General features: G+C 40.0%; 1 protein-coding gene and 1 long non-coding RNA gene across 5 annotated transcripts in view; one reads left to right on the top strand and one right to left on the bottom strand.

Moving 5' to 3' along the window:
• Window positions 1-24,895, top strand: part of LOC113747860 (uncharacterized) — a 106,874-nt gene that overhangs the window by 4,274 nt on the left and 77,705 nt on the right. The window contains exon 3 of one of the 4 annotated variants that reach the window (XR_003463962.1): window positions 7,120-7,532. The exons of 2 other annotated variants lie outside the window; for them this stretch is intronic. This is a non-coding gene — a long non-coding RNA (uncharacterized LOC113747860). Of the gene's footprint in view, window positions 1-7,119; window positions 7,533-10,565; window positions 10,717-24,895 lie in introns of those variants that run through there. One more of the 4 variants, XR_003463960.1, reaches the window with a different exon arrangement.
• On the bottom strand, window positions 3,835-24,388 carry gfra1b (gdnf family receptor alpha 1b). The gene is made up of 10 exons (XM_010742058.3): window positions 23,843-24,388; window positions 23,268-23,576; window positions 22,621-22,704; window positions 12,115-12,293; window positions 11,652-11,824; window positions 11,227-11,336; window positions 9,149-9,283; window positions 7,949-8,148; window positions 5,176-5,223; window positions 3,835-4,411 (listed from the first exon to the last, which is right to left on the bottom strand). The coding sequence occupies exons 1-10, from the start codon at window positions 23,880-23,882 to the stop codon at window positions 4,253-4,255; spliced, it is 1,437 nt and encodes a 478-aa protein (XP_010740360.3). The 5' UTR covers window positions 23,883-24,388; the 3' UTR covers window positions 3,835-4,252.

The raw sequence follows: 24,895 nt of genomic DNA on the forward strand, positions 1-24,895 counted from the left end.
TAAACTGATGCCACGGAGTGTTTGTTGTGAAAAAGTCAGGCACGCCTTGACATTTGGGCACAACAAAAAGAGAGAAGGTAATAAAGTGAAATTGCTGCTGTTCTCCTGGTTAATGGAAACTGTGAAACCTACAGAGTAGTTCTGTGTTAGTAAAACAATGTGGCTGCTGAGGTCAAAGTTGCAGTAATTAGATGCGATCCCTACCAGGCAGTGCTGCTATGATTGAACTGTTTTATCAGGATCCTCTTTAATCTAAGCCAAGGGTGAACATTCGGCTTGAGCATACCTGCCCTGGGTTTATAGTTGTGGGAGGGGGGGAGTCTCAAAACACTATCTCCCAGTCCTCAGGGCTTTATGGCAAGGGAACAGTAAACCTGGAGAGCAATAATGTTTTTCATAGATTTAATACCAACTATATGGGCTGAAGTATGTGCCACCGGAAACTGAAACTGAATTTGAATTGCTCAACTTAAATATATGCATTAAAAAAATGTAATTTCAATTTGAATCATTGCATTGAAAATCTGAATTGTAATTTGAAATTGAATTTATTAGTTTGGAACTAAGCGTTGACAAACATCCGGGTAGTTGAGGCAGAGCAATCGAGCGCAGATGCACATGACGCCTCTTCGGCCAATCAGCGCCTACGTTCTTGAGCATGTAACATAGTGGTCGACGGAGGAAGAACTGCTTTATGGTGTTTTCCACCTGTCCCTTTTTTCCCAGAATTGTCCTTTTTTTCATCAGATGTCCCCAAGGGGGAAAAAATTCTCTTCCGGGACACAATTTGTCCCGTTTTTTGGGGGGAAAATGTAAAAACTTTATTTGAAAGGTTCCCATGCTTCTGTAGCTATTTAACCACCTGGGGGACAAATCTTCAAGAGATACAAAATGTATAATACTTTTTTTTTACAAACAAGATTAAATGACTTTAAGCAAATAAAAGTAAAAATGACAGATTACACATTGACTTTTAGAGATGGCTGATCTGTTCAAAGATTTTTCACAATGACTTTTATTTCCATGTTAAAAGACCCTGTGCTTGATTATCAGTGTCACATGTCAAACTGTGCATTTGGGACTTCTTGTCCATTTGCTCCTACTAAAGAAGTACATCTTTAAAAATGGATCACAATTTCACATCTAAAAAATGACTGTATGATATAATAATTAGAGCTGGACACTTACTTAGAATAAATAGTACTTTTGTAAGGTCAGCCGTGGACTAATAGACATTTGATGTTCTAGTGAGCATTCGTGGCACCTGATGAAACATGCAGGCTCTCACAACACTGTGGCTCACTTATGGATTTTAATATAGAAGGTCTGGTTTAGAGGAATCTACACGTTTTTTTTCTACATAGGCAATATAAGTATGATAAATTGATAGTTTTAGTGTTGAAATTTTTTGAAATTTGTTTGACTGTAGACGATCCCCAGACTTATCCTTTTTAAAACCTTTTAAATAATCCAAATGTGATGTTCCCTTTACATCGTTGAGGACATCATTCGTCTCTGACACTTGTACATCTACTGTACATCTTGTTCAAATACCTGTTAGGACACTCCTTTCAACATCGCATGCACACTTTCACATTAAAGGTGAAATGTTGAAGGAATAGCTCAACATTTTAGGGAATACAGAGTTAGATCAGAGGATTGATACTTCTGCCACAACTGTCGGTTAAATTTAAAGCTGCAGCCAGTGGTTGGTTGGTTGGTTGGTTGGTTAGTTAGTTAGTTAGTTAAAAACAGAGACTGGAAAGGGAGAGAGAGAAACCATTCTACCTGAGTCTACCTCTGTGCAAAACTAAATCAGCCTACCAGTATTACTCAAGTGCAGTAGTGGGACCAGTAAATTCTCCACCAGTCTCCACAAGTAGTTCCAGCTAAAAAATAGTCCTGCACATAACCCCCCTATCAAACAGCAGATTATAATTTTGAGCAATTTCCTTGTGTTTCCAGTCTTTGTGCTGAAATGAGTTAACTCATTGCTGTTGTAGAGCTTTGCTGTATATAATAATGGACGGACATGAGAGTGGTATCAATGTTCTCTCACACCCAAGTGTATTTCTCTAGTTGTTGAACACTGTTTTGTGGATTTTAGTCCCAAATTATCTGGAGGATTTGTTAAGAATAAGATGTTACAGTCTATCCAGTCATGACATTCCCTCCTGTATCAGTTAAAATGGACAGTTGTCTTTTCCATCTCATGCATAACATGAGCAGGATATTTTAGCCTTTTCCGTTCTGTGACAAGTCTAATAAATCTCAGGCTCTCTCTCTAGGTCAAAGTATTCCATCACCGTGCCAAAACAGGTGGGCCATATTCTCGGCGCGACGTGTCCCCCTCCCCTCCTGTCCACCGAGCAGTCTGTCCTCTATAGGCTGCGTCCTTGTCCGCCGGTGTCACTCCGCGCCGGGACTGATGTGATCTGACTGACAATAACGGGCCTGTCTGCCAGGTGTTATCTTCTAATCCTGCTTTACAGGAGTCCCTCCTTAGTTGTTAAAAAAGCGGATGATCTAACATTGAAGGGGGGAAAAGGAATAATGAGCCCAAAACAGGATGCGTCGTTTGGTGTTGATTTGTAGAAACCAGCATGAGTCACTGTTCACCATTTTTATTTCCGCTGAACACTGAACAGAAAACCAATTTTTTTTTAAATGTTGTTCTTGTTTACTTGTACATAAAGGCGGCCTCTTCAATGAGAGATCTCTAGGTCAAATTAGACAACCCAAAACCTTTTTTGAACCTTTCAAAACTCTGATACACGATCTATAAAGAAGTGCATCATTACAGGCTGTAGTTTTCAATGTCTACTCGGTTCATACATGGAAATAATTTTAACACATTTTACATCTTTTTTTTTTTTAAATGTCAATGATGTTGAGAAACAAGTTTTAATGTTCATTGTCATTATGTTGTACATTCTTTTTAATGTCTCTGATAATTATGGTGTCATTAAGTATATAATAGCAATGTAAGTGTTTTCATCTTTTCCCTCCATTTGCATCAGCAGTAATTGCTGGCAATTAATGTCTACTGGCTTTTGTCTTTTGGCATTTGCTCTGCTTCTGGGTATGTACACATTCTTTATTCATCAGACCCCCCCTGTCCGTTCACTCTTTTACCAAGACACAAAAATCTGAAGAAATCAAATTAAATGTGGGTGGGGGGCATCCATCAAAACATATTCACAGAAGCCACTTTTGCAAATTCTTTATCTTAATTCTTGTTGCTGTTACAGACAGATTGATATTCCTCAAAGAAAAATATCGTTAAAGATAACATTATGCACTTTTGCCATCAAAAAAAATCACACAGTAAAGTCATAGCTGTAACCACATGAGTAAAGAACCGTAGCCTGTCACATTTTTATAAACCATAGCTACGCCGGAGAAAGCTTGGAGGCCTCGGTCATCATCAGATACTAACATAGACTCTCAAAAACGTTACAGACGATATGTTACAAGCTAACAGCAGCATACTGTAATAGTGTACACTATGTATCGTATGTACAAAATGTTCTTTTTAGAGGCGATGTGATCAAACCACAAACCACCATAACAATCAAATAAATCTACAAAACTGATCTATACCTAGTACCGAACATGTAGAAGAGAAAATTGTTACTTTCTTCTGGCTGATATGTCATTGTCCTTTGAGGATACTCTGACAAAATGTTTATAATGAGTTCAGATACTTTTCTGGATCATATTCCATACAGTGTGTCTATGAAAATGTGGCAGCTCAGTCCATTGTAGCATTATTGTAGATCAACACTTTTAGGTCAACACTTTAGTTTTTCCTTTTTGTTGAACGAAAGCAAGTTTTTATTGGCAGGACAAAATCAAAAGCACAGTTTACAGAAAACGATCTTTAATCCTCCAAAAACGCTGTTCAGCAAACCGGCAGTCTGTCGCACACGTTCCAAAGAAGTGAATTTATTCACACGGTTATCAGATCACAGGGTTTAACTCCAAAGCACGAGTAGTCCTAAGTATGAATCTGATTCTTGGAGTAGCCAAATTGCTCCCATAAGGCATGGAAGGCAAACAAGCTGATATCTCAGGAACAGCTTCAGCAGGTCTGTTTTTAACACGGCGACAGTCAGTATGGATTCAGATGTAATCCAGTGCAGTGTTGTTTTTCGAGAACGACACAGGTGCCACACTTTGGTAAATGTCTAAATTAAAACGAGTCGAATCCCTTCTTGAGATAAAAGTGTTGATCCGTAGTCCGGAGATCCTACAAAAGCTGGAAATCTTCAAGCAGTGAAGCGGCTATCGGGGTTAAAACAAAGACGAGGAGTGCGAGGAGCACACTGGAGGGGTGTAAGCAGGCGAGTCCAGCTGTTGAGCTTCTTGCAATGGCATTGGAGTCGCTGGACTCATCCAGTTGATGGTTCTGAAAGAAAAGATTAAAATGTTAGTACTTTTTAAATGAATAATAACTTTATACAGGATGTGCAACCTTTCAAAATATAACAATTACCAATTTTAATGGCCTCAAAAACCAGGTTAGACATTCTTTTATTAATATAAACACTAACTTGAGCCCATTACAATAGCGGGCTCAATAACACCATGATGTACTGCTTGTACTGATGCACTGTTTTTTCCATCTACCTGTTTATTATGCGGTGGAAATTCGGGGAAGGTTTTTATCTGTGGCTGAGATGGAAAAGTCGGTGCATTGATTTAAGTACAAAATGTGATAAAGCGCAGTGGAAACAGACTTTGCAAAATGCATCATGACGCACATAAAGCAAGTCCATTACCGTCCATGGGAAAAAGACCAGGAATAGCAGCAGACGAAAGCATCAAATGTCAATCTCCAAATAGATACATGAAGCAAACACTTATTTGTATTCCGCAAACGTCTTTTGTACTGCAATTTCTTGACGATAAATACAGCAACACGCATGAATCTATATCGAGGTTCCATTTAAATGGAGCTCAAATTTTACCCAGAGAGCTATTTATTTATTTTTAGCTGTAAAATGTTGCTCTGCGCATATTTCTGTTCTTTTAATAATCAAATTTAAGGGATCCATATACAAATATTTGGCATTATGTCTTTTAGAATAGATCAATATGTTTATTAGCCTAACAAATCTCTATTGTTCAGTCTTGCAATAGGAGCTTTGAGTAGAATAAATCTCTTCTTACCACACACAGAGCAGTATCCACTGTTTGATTTGACACCAGTTTTTGGGCCTGGAAGGAAGAAAATAAGAAAGCGGGCACAGAAGTGTTAATGTCAAGGTATTAAAAGATGACTGATGGTATACAGTGGTCCCTCGTTTATCGCGGGGGATACGTTCTAAAAATAACCGCAATAAACGAAATCCGCGAAGTAAGTTTAACAATTATTATACATGTTTTAAGGCCATAAAACCCCTAACCACACACTTGTATACACCTTTTTACACGCATTTTGTACAGTACTCCCTTAGCCAATTTAGGACGCAGAACACAATGCTCGTTTATACTGTACAGTACGCTGTAAAAAAAGCATGCAAAATTACCCTAAAAAATCCGAAACAGCGAGTCCGCGAAAAGTGAACCGTGTTATAGCGAGGGATGACTGTATACCATATCGACCTTATTTATTCAGACAGTCTCAATGTAGTCAAATGAAGAAATCGTCTTGGCCTGGACATTGAACTGGCTAAAGGAAGGGGCGAGGACTTACAGTAAAACAAGGTCAAGCAAAATCAAACCAAACTTGCGCTGCCACAGTCGCACAGCAAAATACACACAATAAGATTTATGATAATACTTTTAGCGCTCACCAATTCCCATAGTTTAGATCTACATGGACCTCTTTGTATAATCATCCTTCTCAAGCAAGATGTGTATTTTGTGTTTGTGTGTGTGCCAGCTCAAGGTTATGACAGTTTAATACATTAAAACTTTCCTCGGACTGCTCCAAACCTTTTTCCAGCCACACATAAAAACACACCCCCCACACACAAACCCGAGCCACACAAGTACACACACTCGCAGATACAGAGATGGAGCACAGGAAATGATGAAGTGACTCTACGGTGGTTTGGGAACATAATAAACACTCCACGCGTTGGTTCTTAAGTAGAAAGAACCCAGATTCTGGAGAAGAATGATTAATTGCTCTATAGGAGGTCTTTCCTCTTGGAGGATGTTTTCACTGGCGATAAATCATATTATCGCTATTAAAAGCCAATATGATAGATTGTCTCGCTTTAACGTATGTGTGATATCATCTCATTTAAAAATATAGCCCCATAGTATTTATCTCGGGGAAATAGCAGAGGTCTAAAGTGTGTTTGGTGAAGCCAAAAAGTTCCAGAGCTTGGAGGTACTGTAACCACGTTTTAAGCAAAAACGTGCATTTCATGATGTTGAATGTCAAAATGAGCACATTGAATTGATTCTCACAACAAAATTTGGTATTTTTAAAAACTAATATCCATCTGCATTCCTCATTATCTGCAAAAATCTGTTTCTGGCAGCAGTTTTTAAAGTCAGATCGGACATTTTTGCAAACAAGATCTCTAAATATTTGTGGGGTTCTATGGACTCCCTTTTGTAAATGACACAATGCCACCACAAGGTCACTTTAGTAGGCAGCGGTTTTGGAGCTTTCGACCATATGGCACAGTCTTCTTCAGCAGTTGGAGTGTTCTCAGGAATGGACTGTTTAAATTTCAAAGAGAATTTGAAGGACTTCTCTTCCATGATTTGAGTTATATGTCCTCTTGACGTGGGAACAAAATCGCTGCGTCCATCTGGACTTAAGTTTCTCATGCCACTAATCAGCAGTGACATTTTTATTCTCTAACCTTGAGCGCTAACAGGTATTTTTGTAAACATGAACCTCAATCTGAGGGGACAAAAAATGTGGCACGTCCTTACAATGATACTGTGTCCCTGCGTGTGTGTACACACACACACACACACACACACACACACACACACACACACACACACACACACACACACACACACACACAGTCGCAGACACACTACTGCCTGTAGGCCATTTCTGATGTTACTGTGGCAACCAATTAGCTTTGACATGACAGCTTTGGAAACTCTGACTCCACACTGACGTCTCATCTTTCTGCCCAGGAGGGGGGATTCTGTGAACGCCATCATAAAGCCATCGCCGATCCATCAAGGTGACAGAGCCAGAGGTCTGACACTCAGACAGAAGCTGTGCAAGGTCTCAGTTTGGATTCAGGAACTTTTTCTTTTCAGAAGTTTTGATGCCTTCAAAGTTCACAAGGAAAAGCCCGAAGAGCCATCAGAGCGTTTGTTATCGTGTTAAAGGATTTCATGTTTGTTAAAAAAACCCATCTTGGGTTAAGTGTTTTTTTGTTAGTGGAGACGAGCCGCAGCCACTAACCGCAACTAATCTAGTGCACTGAGATAAGTAGCTGTTATAAAAAATGAGTCACTTTGCAATGCAAAGCAGTGATGCACTTTTGTTTCAGCAAGGAATTCCAATAGAGAACCAATAAGGTTTCTGCGTTAATGAGATGGTGGAGGCATAAGTGGGTTGACCGTCATGTTTGAGTCTGAATCAAATTAGGTAGCTCCATTATTTGGGATTTATAACAAGTGTATATTCTCTGTAAGCATATATAAGCTATGCAGTGAGCGGATTATATCGTGGGTCCAGAATGTTTCTCGTTTATTTTAGATTAGTTTCTTGAAGTATTCTGATGGAGTAAAATTAAAAAAACATGAAATAATTCAGATAATTGCAACTGGATAAATTAAAATTTTTCAACCCATCTCTCAGATCTCACAACACATTTAGCTGATGACTTTTTAATATTATCAAAAATGAATGCAGTGATTTTTATCTCCGCTTCTCTCTCTACTTTTGAACTCCAGTGTTCTACGTCGGCTTATATCCAAACACACAAACTATCTCCTTTTCTTAATGCTTCACCTGTAAGGTCCCGCAGATGTGATACAGTGAGTCGGCATCGAGGTCCATTTTGGTCATGTCCGTCAGTGCATCGAGCGCATTGCCCGTTCGGTCTTTACCCCTCCGAGTGACGCTAGGCTCTGGTACAGTCGGCTGAATCGGGGGTTGGGGTTGCCAAACTCCAACATCTGTACCGTTGCCAAATGCCTGAATGGCATTTCCTGCAAGAACATGTACACAATCTATGTTGAACTATACATTGGCCAATTAAATGTAATTTGACAGGAGAATTAGCACAAGTGAGAAAATACTGTGCAGATATATAAGAAGCTATACATCGTAACATAATGACTCACATGAATCAACTGCAGAATGTTATAATTGCGCGTAATAAGTATTATCCCCAGAGTGCCCTCTGAGTCCTGTTTTTAAAAATATAGTCTTCGTGTCTAACATGTTCACAGGCGCCTTTTGTCCTTGCTATCGTAATAAATGGCACGGTCCAAAACATTTTGTTCATGTCCAACTAAAAGCTGCTTCTAATTGATACTTTAGATAATTGGCTAGGAAAAGAAATGACTTGACCTTTTTCTCAAGAGCCTTTTTTTTTTTTTTTTTTTTTTTTTTTTTTTTAAAAGCAGTGTCTGCCTGTAATAGCTATGATTCACAAAGCAGTGCAAACATTAACTTCAGAGCTGCCAGAAATATATATAAAAAAAAACAACAGCTTCAAAATCATTTACATAATATTCTCATCATTAATTTGACATTTAATCTAAGTTACTTTTTCATAAGCAGAACTGAATATGGGGCAAAAACTTCTTTTTTAGTCTTAATCATAGTCAAAAAGCAATCAGGCATGAGCTGATGTCAAAGACACTGCAGTTCATTTAAAATTGCTTCATTTTAAAGTTTGAATGTGGCCTTTTTAAGCTTTATTTTGATAGAGACAGCTGAAGAGTAACAGCAATGTGGGGAGAGGGAGACGGGGAATGACATGCGGGAAAGAGCCACAGGTCGGATTCGAACCCTGGGCTTCCGCAGCAAGGACTGAGCCTTTGCAGCCTTCCCAGAAATGTGTATTTAAAGAGAGAACCAATCATTATCTTCCAAGTTTAGACAATACAACCGGTCATGCTTGACTGTACGCAGTGAACAACAGTGCGATGTTGGAAGGGGATGAATTCATTTCTGCAGGGTAGCTAAAGCATGGGAACTCACGTAGGCATCGATTGACGGCGAAGAGCTCAGCAAACCTATCACAGTCCGGCTTGCTGTTTCCACTGCTGCTGCAATCACACCACGGCGACGGGCTAATGCCAAGCGATCGCTGATAATTGGGTGTCATCACCGTACCTGCAGCATTAAGGAGAAGAAAACGGTTTAGTCATCTAAACCGTAGTCCCATTATCAGAGTCAGACCCGTTCGGTGAAGTCGCTCAGTTTGAAGACTTGACGTAACACTTGACATTATCGGAAGCCTTTACTGACAGCATCCATTGCATTCTAACCTCCTATGTCATGTTTATAAGGCTCACCAGTAGTCCTGCCTGTTCAAGAACATGCACATTTTTTATCTTTTTTATATTTCTAAGAGTTGTTCAAGATCAACAAAGGTGGCATCTGCAGCTGAATGTTGTTCCAAGTGTTTTCAAGGCTGCTGTGGCTCACCACCCGTCTTGATGTAACCGAATGAAACTGTTCCCTTTTTTTTTTTTTTTTTTTTTTTTTTTTTTTTTTTTTTTTTTTTTTTTTTTTTTTTTTTTTTTTTTTTTTTTTTTTTTTTTGAGCCAGTGCAGTTGAGTAGGCTCATACTTAATAGCTGTGCAAGTACATGCAAATTTCTGTGTGTACAGACAGAGATGAGTGGTTAAGCCAGGGGAGCCCCATTAGAGGGTGTAACCTGTGTGAAGTAGAATATGAATAGTGAAGATTAAAATGTCTGCCTGTTGAGTTCGCAATTGGTCACTGTTGCCCTGCGCTGAAATCTCATTACTAAAACTCAGTAGGACATCATTTTCCCTTTTCTACATAATGAAGCCCGCTGATGGAAGAAAGACTGAACAAAAGGAAATAAGTACTAACTCTCCACAGTGCTATGATCTGTGAACTGTGATGTCATGCACACCCTACAGATTTTCAATTTATTGACTAATTTCAGCTGACTGGGTGATTATAAGACCTGATGCCATAATCTCTGCTGTGAAGAATACTTTAAGGGCTCAGGGGCAGCAAAAAAATTTTAATTAAGCCATCAAAAACGACTACCTAGAAAAATAAATATCAAAGTGTACACTGTCTTTAAAACATTTTCACCACTTTAACTTTCAGACATTGCTTTCCGACAGCAAACTGAAGCAGAATATGGGAGTTGCTGTAAATCGAGGAACGGTAGATCAGCAACTAGCGCAAACTGACCGAAACGTGGAACAGCAGCTCCCCATGTTCTGTGAGGTGAAATTATGATTTTTGTCATTGAAGTCTGGTGGCTTTGAGGAGAGCATAGATCAATATAAACACTTATGGTTCCCATCAGAAAGGGCTGTCTGACATCAAGGTAAAGCATTGAAAATACTAAATGAAGCGTACACTTAAACTGATATTGATTATTTCTTTTTTTTTTTCTTTTATTTTATAGGTGGCTCAATAACATTTTGTTGCTGCTCCTGCCAGAGCGGTGTATAGCTTTGCTTCAATGCTGGTCCACTTCAAATAACCTGAACTATCGCTTTAACATCTGTAAATGAACTTACCTTAGATCTTTTATGTATATGCAAGTAAACCATGCCTGTGCAACACAATGAATGCCATAGTATGTGTTGTCATTATATAGTTACATATTTTCAGGTTCATCATGAACTTTCTTTCATGTTATCTTAGATTGCACTTAACGAAAGGTCACGGCTGGATGGCGATTGCATCATTGCTTTTAACTTTAAAGAACTAGTTTATATTCTGTGTGTATTGAATCATCTTTGCACACTTTTTAATGGGTTTCTGTTATCGTCTTGGTTTCAGAAAAACAATCTGATGATGAAACATTTCTACATCACTTCTAATCAAGCTAAGAAAAGCTTCACATCGGCACTGCTAATAAAGAAAAAAAAAAACAAAGACTAGAAAACAACAAGTCTGACGGCTAAAAGATCGACTGTCGGAAAATATTTCTGATTTGATGAAATGCTGTGAATTTAATTGCGTTCATTCCTTGTATCTTCTTATTTAGTTATATAAGTCTAGTTGTGTAATTAATCCAATAAAGTCTGAAGCTAATTTTAAAAAGCTTGAGAATAACTCACCAATAAGACCCGAGTAAGACAGCAGACAGTCGGCGTAGTTCTCCCTCAGACAGCCAGATATGGAACGAGCTTCAGGCTGACAGTTGCTGATGAAGTCTGCCAGCCTTGACCTGAAAACAACAGATGAAACTTATAGATGGCACTTTCCTGATACTGTTATTAGAGGCTAAGTGCGTTGTCACATTTATAAAGTAGCATAAATAAACAATATTTAGTAACTCGTCTTTGATCACAGATTTGAGTTATCTCAGACTCAGACACTCAGAAACATGAATGCATAGGCGAGAGAGGAGGTTATGTTGTTCCAACTGAAGAGGATCTGTAGTGAAATTGTGTTTTCTTTAGCAGTAAAAACACTAAGATAAAGAACATCCGACTATATATATTTTAAGAAAAGCTAAAGTCTATTGATCTGTCCTCTTTACCTGCAGATGTAGTTGGTCTTGCACGTGTTCTGAAGAGACAGACAGTTGGGTTTGTCTTTATCCTCATAGGAGCAGACGGGTACAATTGTCTGCCGTCTGCGTTCTGCACACGCTGTCTGATCGCCCGTCGGACAGGAGCAAAACAACATCCCATAGCTGTATTTAGTTGGAACCTTTTTATTTTTGGAAAGACAAAAGAACACATCGACACAGGTGGTATTATAGCCTGAAGGGTGAAAAGACGAATTTCACTTCCTCCCAGTTGATGATGTTGTTGTTGCTCCCACTGATATCTGCAAACCTCATCTTCTTCAAACTTCAACTTTCAATCCAACTTCCACTTGTACTAGAGTTAAAAATGTGATCATAGTAGCTTTTCCTGGAGTTAAATGTTAGAATAAATAAGAGCACAGGAGAGAAAAAAAGTTGGCAAATATCTCTCAAAATTAGCATGCCTAATTACCTTATCAAAGAACTGGCGTAGGGCTTTGTGGCATTTGCGTTTGTTGCAGACCTCAGAGGCAGACACCCTGCTGGTGCAGGGGTTGATGTAAGCTGAGCGGTATTTCTTACACGTGTCATTCAGGTTACAGGCTTTCGCAGCATTCAGACAGTTGTTCTCCCTTGTGGATGCAGGCTCGGCTAAGAGAGAGCAGAGAAACAAAGGGACTGTAGGGATTATCGCTTTCTTGCACAGGTTACATTGTAGAGTGCTTCAAAATGTAGAACATAGTACATCATCTATTTCAAAAATGGTTTAATTACATTGCTGCTGAGGAATTGTACATTTACATTTCTGTTAGCAGCCCCCAAAAAACCACATTGGACAATATTTTGTCATCCTCGAGTCACCAGAACAAAGCTTTCCACAATGCAAAGAAATTATCCACTTATCTTTTATGAATTAAAAACCAGTTCCTGGCAACTTTATATTAGAATTGCATCATTTGCTGTAATGCCTGTTTTAAACCTGGAAAAAGAGAAGCTGTATGAGAGCTTTGAGCCCTGTTGAACTCAATTATTCTTGTATTTGCAAACACGATATTACACAAATTGTGTGGATATAGACTTTTGACTGAGGATCCATCATAAATCATTGCACCTCTTTATTTTTTGCTGTAGTTAATCCTTTGTTGCAGATGCTTTTGAACTCGCTAAATGGTGTACAGGTTATTATCAGATCCCCCCCTCAGACCTCATTAGGTCTGACATTTATGATCAAACCTTTTGTAAGTGCAACAGAATGCCACAGCTGGACCACACTGACCCTCTCATCCGCCTGAGTACACAACTCGTATTAGTATATTGTGCGTTCCTGTGCTTCCCCACATCTTAATACGTGTAATTTGAAGGTGACTTTTCTGTCTTTAGCCTTACAGAAAACACAGAAATTACCACATTTGAAGATACCAACACATGCCCAAATGGTGCATGTTTCCATGACCCATTCACCCATCTTTGCTTTGATCCAGAATCTTTCCATCACAGCAGTAAGCGCCGTATGGCCAAACACAATGGCTCTCACATCCGGTTTTTCTCATTTGTTGTAGCAAAAGTCCTTTCTGCTTGGCTGACTTCTGCATATAACACAAACAGTATCGTCAGCCTCGGCATGGAAGAACGAATTCTGTAATTCTGCTTTTTGAGGTGGAATTGAAGCTCACTGCTCTCTTTCATGCACCACAGAATGAGCCATGATTAAATCTGAATACATTCTTGAACCTTGGGTTAATCACATATTACAAAACCCATTACTTACATCTGACAAGTGCCTAGAGATACGGGCTGTGATCCTTTTAGTGGCTGTTTGTAGCTCTTGGGCCATAGGTGTGACAGTTCTACCTCAATTACTGTTACCCACAAGGAAATGCTTATCTTTTTAAAAAAGAGGGGGGAAAATTAAGTTCATACTTTGAGGACTTGGATTAAACCATGGTTGTATACTTATTGTATATGTAGATATAGAAGATGACCCAAGTTAAGTGTGAGTAAGAAGGTTGGAGCTGTAGGTCACAGCATAACCATGTAGACTCAACACCCCATGGCAGGAAAAAAAACCTTTTCCATCAGGAGCATTGTTGTATTTAATAATTCTGGGGTGAGTTAGAGTTATATAAACAGGGCTGTGTTGAAGATTTATACTAGTTGTCTGTGTCTTGCACTGTGATTGTAACCAACAGAAGATTTTTACTCATCCTCTTGCTCTATTGTCGTGTTTCTCTATAAAATGCTGAGAAATACGACCTGTTTATATCCATCTCACAGAAAAGACTACTACATGAATTTAACTTAACGTTAGTCTAGTTTCTTGTATCATTAGTATGTTGACTTTTCAGAGCATAACAAGAACTGCAATCCTATATGTCTGCCTAAAATATAACACATCTCCTGAAAAGACTGTCGGGGCTTAAGAAAACGCACGTCTTACTTAGTGTTAAGTTGCACCCCCTGAGCAAAGCCAACACGTTGCCATTGATGTCGACCAAATAACAAGCCAGTATAGCAAGCACTGGAATCTGACCCTTTGACCTCTAATAGGTCTAAACAAAAGACCTTTTTTAAAAGGCTGCCAGCCAGGTGTAGGGTTAAATATGAATCTCAACGAAGAGGTTAATTATGGTGTCCTGGGGGTCTGCTCACTAAAATTGAATTTGAGAATATGAGTCAGACTTCTGTATTGTACAGCGGCCAAGACGTCTCATGTTTGTTATGCCCTAACTGCCACAGAAGGTTCAGCAGTGTAGATGCAACATTTTGTAATGTACTTCCTGAAAACAGTCTTTCCGATCAGTGGGCTCAAGCATTATCTGAATTGTTAAAACTCATTTGACACATGGCTTGCATCTGTGTTGTGGTGCTGGCCTATGAACTGGATGAACTCACGATTGTAGGTGAGGTGAAGTCTGGTCCTAAAGTTCCCTAAGTTTGTCTTCAAAGGTTTGCTGACATCACTGTAATAAATCATGACCAAAGACCGTGACGAATGCTTATTGTGTTATGATCCAGAGAGCATCACGTTGTCTCTCAATTATGTCTTATTATTCCTGTGGATTAATCATCTCTTTGCACAGGACACATGGATTGAAGAGTGGTGAGAGAAATTTCTGGAGTGATGCCACTGTTGCGTTGAGGTCAGAAGCAGTAGAGCTGGTCCTAAAAACTCTGTTTTCTAGTGGGTTTAATTCCAGTGTAGCAGTTCTGGTTAATAATGCTCTGCCAAGCAATTGCTTATATCTACTTCTTTTTTTCTTTGAATGTAATATAACACTATGCATTGTGGTCAGAAACGGATAATAATAAAAAAAGGTCAATTCCCTGACATGAAAATCCTCCCATATCCAACAGATTATAGTAATTCAGAGCATTAGTACGACCCTCAAACCAAACCTCGAGAGCCAGCTGTGTGCATGGAAATCTAGAGGCAACTGTGAAACCAACTGAACAAGCTCAGTTAAAACTATTATCTCACACTATTCTTAGTGACAGTGCTGGGTATCTTCACTAAGTCCCAAAACCAGGTGTACTAGTTTAGTAAATCTTTACCGGCTCTCAAGGCTTCTAATTTTACAATCTGATCTTAACCAGTTAAACATAAATTATGTTACATGCAGATGTGAATTCTATTATTAAAAACATACTGCTATTGATTATTTTTTTTATTACATTGTCCATTGACAGTCAGTCCTTTCTGTAATATTGTCTCCAAGTATCAATAACCGACCTTTTTATGCAGATGATGCCTAACTCTATATGGCACACAGTGAGTTGAGTTTATTTTGATTTTAACCAAATTCCAGCCAGAACTTTCTATAATATGTATATTGATTTATGTTTTCCAGTCATATCACATGTCCTCATTCTACAGTCTTTTATTTCCCAAACCATTTATTATCCCAAGTACTGGAAACCCAGAAGAACTATATTGCAGAGTCACTATATGCTCTCTAGATAATGGTCCAAAATCATCCTTCACAATGTATCACTACTTTACTTAATCTTTCTAAACCTATCCCTCCAGTTAGTGCCCTCTTTGCTATTTCCCATAATGGAAAGAAAACAGCTATGGTCAGAGCTGACTCCTTCATGGCACTCTGCCTTCTATCAGGCTCCCTGCCAGCTTCACTAAATCCACGTCTCTGCGCCTCAGTATTTATGACCAGACCCAAGATCCATTTATTAAGTGCACCCATGTAATTAGCAAAATCTCACTTAGTTCCTATCGCACCAGCTATTCCTTTCCTTCATTTAATCCTCTAGTCGGTCGTTAATCTTGTATTCATTTAAACAGAAGTACAGTGCTCAGTATTGCTGACATCTCCCATATTCAGCATCTGATAGAAGATCATAGGGCTACTGATGTTGGGACTTGTGGAGCAAAATACCTCCATCCCCACAATTAACCTATCCATCCACCTGTGCATGAATCATAGGTGGGTAAAATACAGAGTGTCTACAGATGAGTCACAAAAATACCTTTGAGTTCTCAAAACAAACCCCAGACTCAGAAGTTACAAGAGCGTTTTGGAAGAAGATAGTGGCTGCAGCTGCAACTTACATCCGCAACGACTAAGTGTATAATGCAATAAGAAAAAGACTTTTTCATGTGGTCGTTATATATTCACTTTTTATTTAATAAGTGTACTTTATTGTCCCCGAGGGGGAATTTAGCTTGGGCAATAGAGTTACACACACAGCTGCAATCAACTTTAAAAGTATCTGTGCCAACAAAATGGTACAGTCGTGCACCAATGTCACAATAACAAATTGCATGCAACAAAAAATGGAGATTAAAATATTGCATTGTGAAAATTTGATATGTATTGGTATCTGAATATGAAATTATCTATTTTGTCATGAGCTTGTTAAAATTGAATAAAAATGAAATAAAGTTAGGTTATAAGGTTGAACATTGTCTGCAAAGTATTGAAACTATTTTAAACACTTAGATAACCAAGTTGTATTTCAAATGCTGCTGGGATGTGCGGCACCGTGCATTATGAACATTGCGCAACATTGTACACAACATGCCAGCTTATTCAGACACAGCCAACATACAGCGTTGTTGTCATTTTCAAAATACTGCCAAAACACAATGGTTTCATGATCTTTGTCCCGCTTTCCACCTTGCTGGTTGACATGCAGGCATTGCAATTGACTAATCATACTATTATGAAACCAGCGTCTCCTGACTCTAAGGCTCGAATGAGTCTTCAGCAGACTCTGTGTGTGTCTAGTGTGGACACAGAGAGCTTCTCAGCAGCTACTGTTGGCTTTGTGATGCATCACAGAGGTAACAATATGACACAGGTACCACACAGAAACGTCTACAAACAGCCCTGAATGTGCTTCATGCAACTATCAAAACTCCAGCAGATGCTCTTGTGTTTCCAGCGCCTGACAGCAGATGTTCATAGCTGATGAGTTCGGTTTAGCTCTGACCACTAGCAGCTGTATTCCTGCTGCACTGAGCAGCAAACTATGCAGCCATGAGGCCACAGCCGATATATAGTGAGAGAGACGGAGGGGGCTAGCAGAATTTGGAGGTTGCACTTCAAAATAACTGGACATATGGTGCTAGACTGACTGCAGGATAAGGGAGGAGAGAGCAGGAACTTGTTGGTGCAGTGCATTAGTCAGAAATGTGGATGCCCGGACACACTTTGCTTTCCAATTTTTTTAGATTCAGTTATCCACTAAGAACACAAGGGTGATATTCTGCTTGGCCAGTTAGCTTCTTAGTAAACCATGCACCTGTCAGTCTGAGAAGTGTTAGGAAATCCTGAGGTGCTTAGAATTTCCAAAATAAGACTGTCATTGTACGGGAATGTGTGTCAGGTCATTTTGCACATAGCTTAGTTACCTCACATCAAATATGCCCGAGTGAAAACAGTATCCTGTGTTACCTGCAGCCTACAGTGTTTTTTTTGTCTCCTTATCTCAAAGCCATGATTAGCTATTGCCTTCATCACTCATGGTCACGTATCCACCAGGCTCCCTGCACAGCTTGTCACGGCTAAGCCGTCAGGTACACTCATCTCGGTGAGAAATTTCTGCTCCCCAAGCTGCTTTACTGAGCCTTCATCTCCCAGTAAGATTCATATGTGTCAGAGTGGCAGGGGAGTGGGTTAGTCAGCATGTGAATGAATGTGTGTGTGTGTGTGTGTGTATATGTGTGTGCGTGCTCATAACTCATAATGTGCCTGTGATGTTTGATTTGTGTGATGTGCCCAAATCAAAGTGTCCAAACACGATAGAAAAGCAAAAACATACTCATATTTTACACCTTCAACTTTTCATGACGTCTCCTCAGCGCATTACATTTTGCTTTTTCATAGTTAACTCCTCATCACACGCTGACATTTGGGCCGGATCACCTGATCATTAATCATCTATTTTAATCATATTGGGATTATTTACATTGCATATATGTAGGGCTTTACAATGTGCCTCTTATTCACATTCACACACAGGTGTCAGGCCAGCTACCAATGCAAGGTGTTGGCCTGACACTTCTTGCCCAAGGACAATTGGACATGTGGACAGGAGGAGCTGACCCGCTCTACCTACTGAGCCACAGCCGCCCCGTGACACCCAATTTAGTTGTACAGCAAAGCAAATTACGGAATCCTCTCTCTCCCACATAGACTTTGAGATACTCGAGCATGCCTGCTGATACAGCTAAAGCTTCCAAATTCAATGCGATGGACGTCGAACTATTGACATGCAATTTTCCAAATCTAAAAAAGTCTTATACAAGGTGGATGCGCTGTAATAACAAGTGCACTAGTGATGGGAAGAGAAAAGATGCCATTACTTATTCTACTTATCGTTACAATTCTTCACTGATAAATTGTGAGCGCAATACAGTATGCTTGCTAACAGTATATAGTAAAGTTTTTATGTCACTTTATGCTACTGAATGGAGACTTTTAATATTTGGTTAAGCAGCTAATTTCCCCACTACTGCAACAGTGGAATGTGAACAGTGAAGGAGTTTAAGTATCTCGGGGTGAGGTGTAAGCAGTATATGGATATTGTGGGGAAGAGGAAGTTCCAACACTCACCCTATGGTCATGAGCTTTTGGTAGAAAGAATAAGATTGTGGATAGAAGCAGCTGAACTAAGTTTTCTCTATAGGGTGGCTCAGCTTTAGAGATGGGGTCAGGAGTTTGGAAATCAGGTGGAAGGACTCTGACTAGAGCCAGTGTTCAATTTGCATTAAAAGGAGCTAGATGAGTTGGTTTCGAACATCTGATCAGGATGCTGTACCGCTCACCCAGAAGTCCCAGAAACTCCCCCAGGAGGATCTGGGATGTGTTGCTGGGGAGCTTGATGTCCGGAACGCCCTGCTAAAACCTGCTTCCTCTGCGACCTGACCCTGAATAAGCGGAAGGGAATGGATGGCTGGCACGCATCTAAGTGAATTTCAAACTTGTAATCCACAAAGTTTTGTTTTTGAACTTCTTCCACTTTAACTCAGTTGGAATAAATTGTATTATGCGGTGGGGAAAGAGGGGCAGAGCAAAAACAAAGGAGAAGTGTGTTAAAGGAAAAGCCTTCAGATGATCCACTGATATGGCTGAAAGCAGTGCAAAAAGGATCGGCAGATTAAAAGTGTTTCTTCTACTAACGTCCACTCTGACGTTCAGCAGTTTTTATATGCACAGTTCACAGGCAGTCTGGGCCACTGGCAGAGGACAAAGACTACAAAGGATTAATCTGTTGGAAACTAGACCAACTGAATTATTCTTGAGAAAATCATCATGCTAAGCGTCATCTCTTGTTCACTGAGAAGAAATATACTGGGCTCAGTGGTAGGGCCAGTGATAGTGAGATTTCCTCTGAGAGTGGCTGCGTGCATGTAAATCCAGGAACTGGTTGGAGATTTTTTTTTTTCTTCTGAAGTCTGAAACTGAAAACATTTATCCACTTAAGAAGTTATGTGGTTTATAGTAGCTTCAGCATAATGGGAACATGAGTGGCAGGATTTTTCAGGTGTCAGCATTGAGACACGGCTCTAACACCGATTTACAGTGACTCACTGCTAACTTTCAGTAATCTCTGGACACAAACAGATTGAACTCTCAAAGGGAAGCATTGAACATGCTGAAAACCGGAATGAAAAGGTTCCCTTGATCATTCTCATGTGCAGCATGTGCGACTGTTTGGATATAATCTTATACCGCTGGTGTCAGACTTGTTGAGGGAATGCAGAATCAGTTGATCTTGTCTCTAAAAAGTATCTTGAGTTGGGAATATGATTGGTTTTGCCCACAACGTCTTGTACCGAGTCTCTGTTTTCCCTTTACGGGCAGTCCTATACTTCCATTGTTCTATCAGTCTGCACCACAGCATTGTGTTACATCTCTGAAAGGCACTTGCTCATTGATTTATGAATGACGCAGCACTTAATTTCAGCTGTTCCTGGAGACTATATTCTTGCAATTACTGGCTTAGGTGTCACGCCTTTCAGCTTGAATTAATAGTGTTATAAATACACCATCATCGAGTATAGCTTTCTGGAAAAAGCCATAAATGAAAAGGGCCTTAATGAAGGAGGTACTCAAAAACAGAAAGGCGCTATAGCAGTAGGTCCTGCATGAGAAGTGGAAAATTAATCATGGTGTCTTTTTTAGTTTTTAAACCGTGCTAGCAGGGCGGCTGTGTGGATCTGTTGATCGTATACCACTTTGGTCCAGACTGAAATCTCTGTACAGCTATTGGATTGATTGCCATGAATTTTTACCACTAGTGCCACCAGCACTTGGACATTTTTGACTTTGAGTGAACTATTGAGATTAAAATGTTCACTTATCCTGTCCAAATAAGTCAACGTTTACATGATGGATGGCACAAAATGGTCCGAAAACAGACGATTCATGGTTCACAGATGATGAATCCTAAAGACCTCACCATGAGGTTGGCATGTGGTTTGAGTTAAATGTCTCAACTGTTGGATGGATTACTCAGGTGATCCTCTGACTTCATCTAGTTCCATCTTCATTTCTTTAGAACTTAGTTTTGCAAGTATTTAGTTAATAAACAAAGGACATTTTCATCGGCCTCAGCTATTATCGTACTTCGTATTCAGAGATAATCAGCAAATGTCGCACGCTAAATTAAGATGGCGTACATACTTGCTTAACATGTGCATGTTTGCATTTTCATTGTGATCATGTTAACTTGGACGCTGTTTAGTTCAAAGAGCTGCATACATATGTATGCATACATAATAAGTAGGTGGGTGCATGTGCAGATTTGGACTCAAAGCGGATAAAATGTATATAATAACAAGCATTGATTTTCAGTCATTTGGAGTAGTGAGCATCTCGTCTTAGCAGTTGACCCATGGGATATAGTATGGATCATTGTATGCCGGCTCACATGTGCATTATTCTACACCGAGGATGGCCTCAGGCCCGGCTTAGTTGCAGACAGGAATGAGGTCACTTATAGCAAATGGATTCCTGATATCTAAGCCATTAAGTGATTTATTTTTTTCCCCCCCATAGCCCCTTTGGCTGTTTACACACTGCTATACATTAAACTGGCTACTCAGCTCCGGCTACATTTCCGAATCCCGATTTATGCCGCTCACATACCAACACACACATTGGTGATTTAATGTGATATAACCGCACCTAATGGTGATAAGAGGAACACAGGTTAAATTGCTAAGTCTTCCAGATTGTACATTACGGACTTTGATAGAAAAGCACATCAGCAGTCGATTTGATTTTTGAATATATCTTAATCGGGATAAAAACATTTCACATTTGTTCGTCTAAGCTACATCAAGCAAATTATTTTGCTTTTAAATAATGACCTGTACAGTTCAGGCTGCTTTTTCTTTTTAATAATTCCTGTTTTTTGTTTTACCAGTAGACCCATTATCTGAAAGCCTCCATGAATCCTTAACCACTTTTCCAATTTCAATTTTCCTTCCAATTCTTCTTAGTCTTGCATTGCTAGACTTATCTCTGCATTACATTTGCACTATTCCAGCCACAGCAGAGAAATCCAAATTCCAATATATATATATATTTTTTTCTTCTTCCCTTTACTCTCCTTTTTTTGAAATACAGTTAACCATTATGTCATCGCATGTGGAGCAGAGCCACTGTGATACGCTAAGTGGATTCAATCACGATGAAAGCCAGAGAGAGAGAGAGAGAGAGAGAGAGAGAGAGGGGAAGCGGGAGCCAAAGAGGGAGAGAGAGAATCAAATGGCCATTTTTTCACTGAAATGGTAGCTGGCCAGTGCAGCAGATGCCCTCCTGCAGCCAGAAAGCCCAACATTGAAGAGTGCCAGAGAGTGCTGCACTTGTCACACACACAGCTCTTGTTCTATCAGTTACCATTGAATGCAGACAGATGGTTAATTGCACCTCTGTGGTATGTGTGTGTGTGATCTCTGCAGATCTAAATCTGAGCCTGTCTAAGGTGTATGCTCCCCAAGTCCACCTGCACTCCATTGGCTTTTGAAGACCATTTTATATCCACACCAACAAACGGAAAGCAACATTTCTTTTCAGGTTTTCTACCTTTCTTTCTTTTTTCTTTTAACCAGGCATTCATCACCGCAAACCCCTGGAGGCTGAACAACACAGGCTCTAGTCTAAAAAGGATGATTAATTTCAAAACTAGCTCACAAACGCTATACTTCCAGCACTAGTACTGTGACAGTGTGGTGGGGGGAAAACCACGCAGACCTTTCATCGTTGCATTGAGAGCTGAAAGTGAAAAATACTAAATGACTCTGTTTTGTGTACGGTGGGGTCACAGTAGCAGATAAAAGCTTTTGTGATGTTTAATGGGCGTTGAAAGCTGCAGCCCTGAAACCAGACAGCGGTAGAAAAGAGCGGTTGTCAAATAGTGACAGATACTTGGGGGGGAGGTGATAGCTGTGACTCGATGGCTGCGCAACTTAAACCTGAGGAATGTCAGCGACTTAAAAGCAGCATCTTACCAGCTATGATGGGGGCCAGGCGGAAGATATCCGAGAGCCGGCTATTGACCGGTTCGTACGGAGAGTATTCCAGCAAGTCATTACCTGCGTGGGGAAACACATCAACAAATTATGTGCTTGAAATTGTGTTTTACGTACAGTACATGTAAACATATCTATTTGCTGTGGGTGGATGTTATTTGATGCTCTTTAACATTCTGATAAATGATATCAAATGGATGATTATTCATGTTGATACACATATACATTTTTGTAAATATGTTGTCATGTAATTACACAGCAGCAACGTGTGAAGAAGGTTGACCTTGTGCTCTCTCACGTAGGTTTAACACTTCATTACACATGTCACTGTGATGCATATGTGGGACTACAACATGCACTTGTTATCAGACCGGTAAGCAGCTGAACTGAAATTTGAGGCACTTATACATTCCTTGAGTATTTTTCTTTCAAGCTACTGTAGACTTAGTCCACCTGCACATTTCAGGTGCAAAAATCAATCATCCTTTTTGATAATTAGTACCATTTTCTCATATTTCTGATCATTGTCTTTGACTTTTACTCAAAGGATCTTGATATTTTCTTTTATATTACGCTTATTAACCAATTCAATCATGATTTCTAGTTTTCTCTCGGTCATTGCATACCCTGCAAACTCTGATATATGCTCCAAAAGATCCGGAGACAGTTCTTCTCCTTCTTCATGCCTCTTCTACACCTGCAGTTATACAGGGGGCTTTGCTTCATGGCTTCTATAGCGCTGCGGCACTCGCCCTGCGCCTCGGGACCGGTGACCGCACTGAAGTTGCTCTCCCTCCCCGCCACGCACTGCCTCATGGTCCGGTACTTGGTGCTGCAGCTGTACTCCTTTAGACACTGTTCGCTGGCCTTTACGCAGTCCAGGCGGGCGGCCCGGGAGGGTGAGCTGTTGTCACCCCTCAAGGTGAACACTGAGCCTGGAAGTCAGAAAGATTTTTGTTGTTTTCACGATGGGAAACTTAATCTGCCGATATTGTCCTGCACACAAGGAGGCAATCAGTCACTTAACAGGATTTAATTGGGCGTGTTGTTCGCGGTGTTCATGCCAAAGGATACACAAAGATGCAGTGAGCGTTAGACAAACTTTCTGACAATCTAACATCTGTTTGGTGAGGCGTGCGCCTTTTTTATTGCATATATTACAGCTCACATTAGAAATTCAACAGATGAATGCGTCACTTACCCGGGAAGGACAACATAATGACAAAAGTTGTTAAAATCATTGCGCTTTTAGAAGATTTCTGCAAGCGAGAGAAGAAAATGCGAGGAAGTTGTCACAGAGATCCGCTCCTCTTCTTCAGGTTGCACATTCTGTGAGTTCAAGTGACGATGCATCCCGTAGATCCAACAGAGCCCATGATCCCAACTCCCGAACCGAGTCCAGCACCTAAGAAGAAGACCACATCGTGCCTTTTGGACAAACGAGTGAGACGCACAGAGGAGACCATCTCCACTTGACTCCGTGTTGTGCGTCCCCGATGCTCCGTTACGCACAGCGCGGGTGTGTCCGAGCTCGGAGGACAGAAACTTTTACAGCCGCAATTGGAAAACTCTCAAATCAGTTCAACTTAATAAAAGATTTAGTTTCATGATGAATTGGACATCACATCCCTTTTTGTTTTAAATTCCAACAGCTGGAAAACGACATACATCCCGTTTAGCAGGTGGAAAGAGGAAAGCGTTTTGATCCGGACTGTTCTCCACTCTGATGGAAAAACTGGAGAGAGAGAGAGAGAGAGAGAGAGGCAACTGCGTGAGGCCGTGACGTCACGGCTATGCGCACAATAACCTTTTTAATAATAGAGCCATTAACACTTTTACATCAAACTGCAAAGAGTCCAAAACAAATGGATAGCCAGAGGCGAGCAGGTTACATCTGTAAGAACATTTCAGCCAGACAGAGCTCACTTATTAACAATGAGGAGAGGGGAGGGGGGAAGAAAATCTACATTAATAATAGCTCATTATATATTAATGTGACCTGCAGGCCTGCAGAACATAGAGATTTCAAATATATCTCCAATCGATCAGCTAAATTGCAAAGATTTTTAAGTGTCTCAAACTGCTTTCAGTCAGATATTAAGTTTTGTCTTCTTAGCTCTGCTATTAATAGCCTGCAGCACTTTAATTTGAAGGAGTGTTTCTTTTGTAAACGTTTCAAGGTGTTTTCAATCCCTCAAATTGAATAGCAAAAGGAAATTAGGCACACAAAATAAATCGTGTTGCTTCTTTTTTA

Source organism: Larimichthys crocea, chromosome XVI (assembly GCF_000972845.2).
Source record: "Larimichthys crocea isolate SSNF chromosome XVI, L_crocea_2.0, whole genome shotgun sequence".
Lineage (NCBI taxonomy): Eukaryota > Metazoa > Chordata > Actinopteri > Sciaenidae > Larimichthys > Larimichthys crocea.

Excerpts from the sequence above, each read along its gene's own strand:
- gfra1b (XM_010742058.3), bottom strand. The coding sequence starts at position 23,882 with ATGATTTTAACAACTTTTGTCATTATGTTGTCCTTCCCGG. Across the intron at positions 11,825-12,114 it reads TACGCCAGTTCTTTGATAAG|GTTCCAACTAAATACAGCTA; the intron begins GTAATTAGGCAT and ends AAAAATAAAAAG. Across the intron at positions 9,284-11,226 it reads GTCTTACTCGGGTCTTATTG|GTACGGTGATGACACCCAAT; the intron begins GTGAGTTATTCT and ends TTAATGCTGCAG.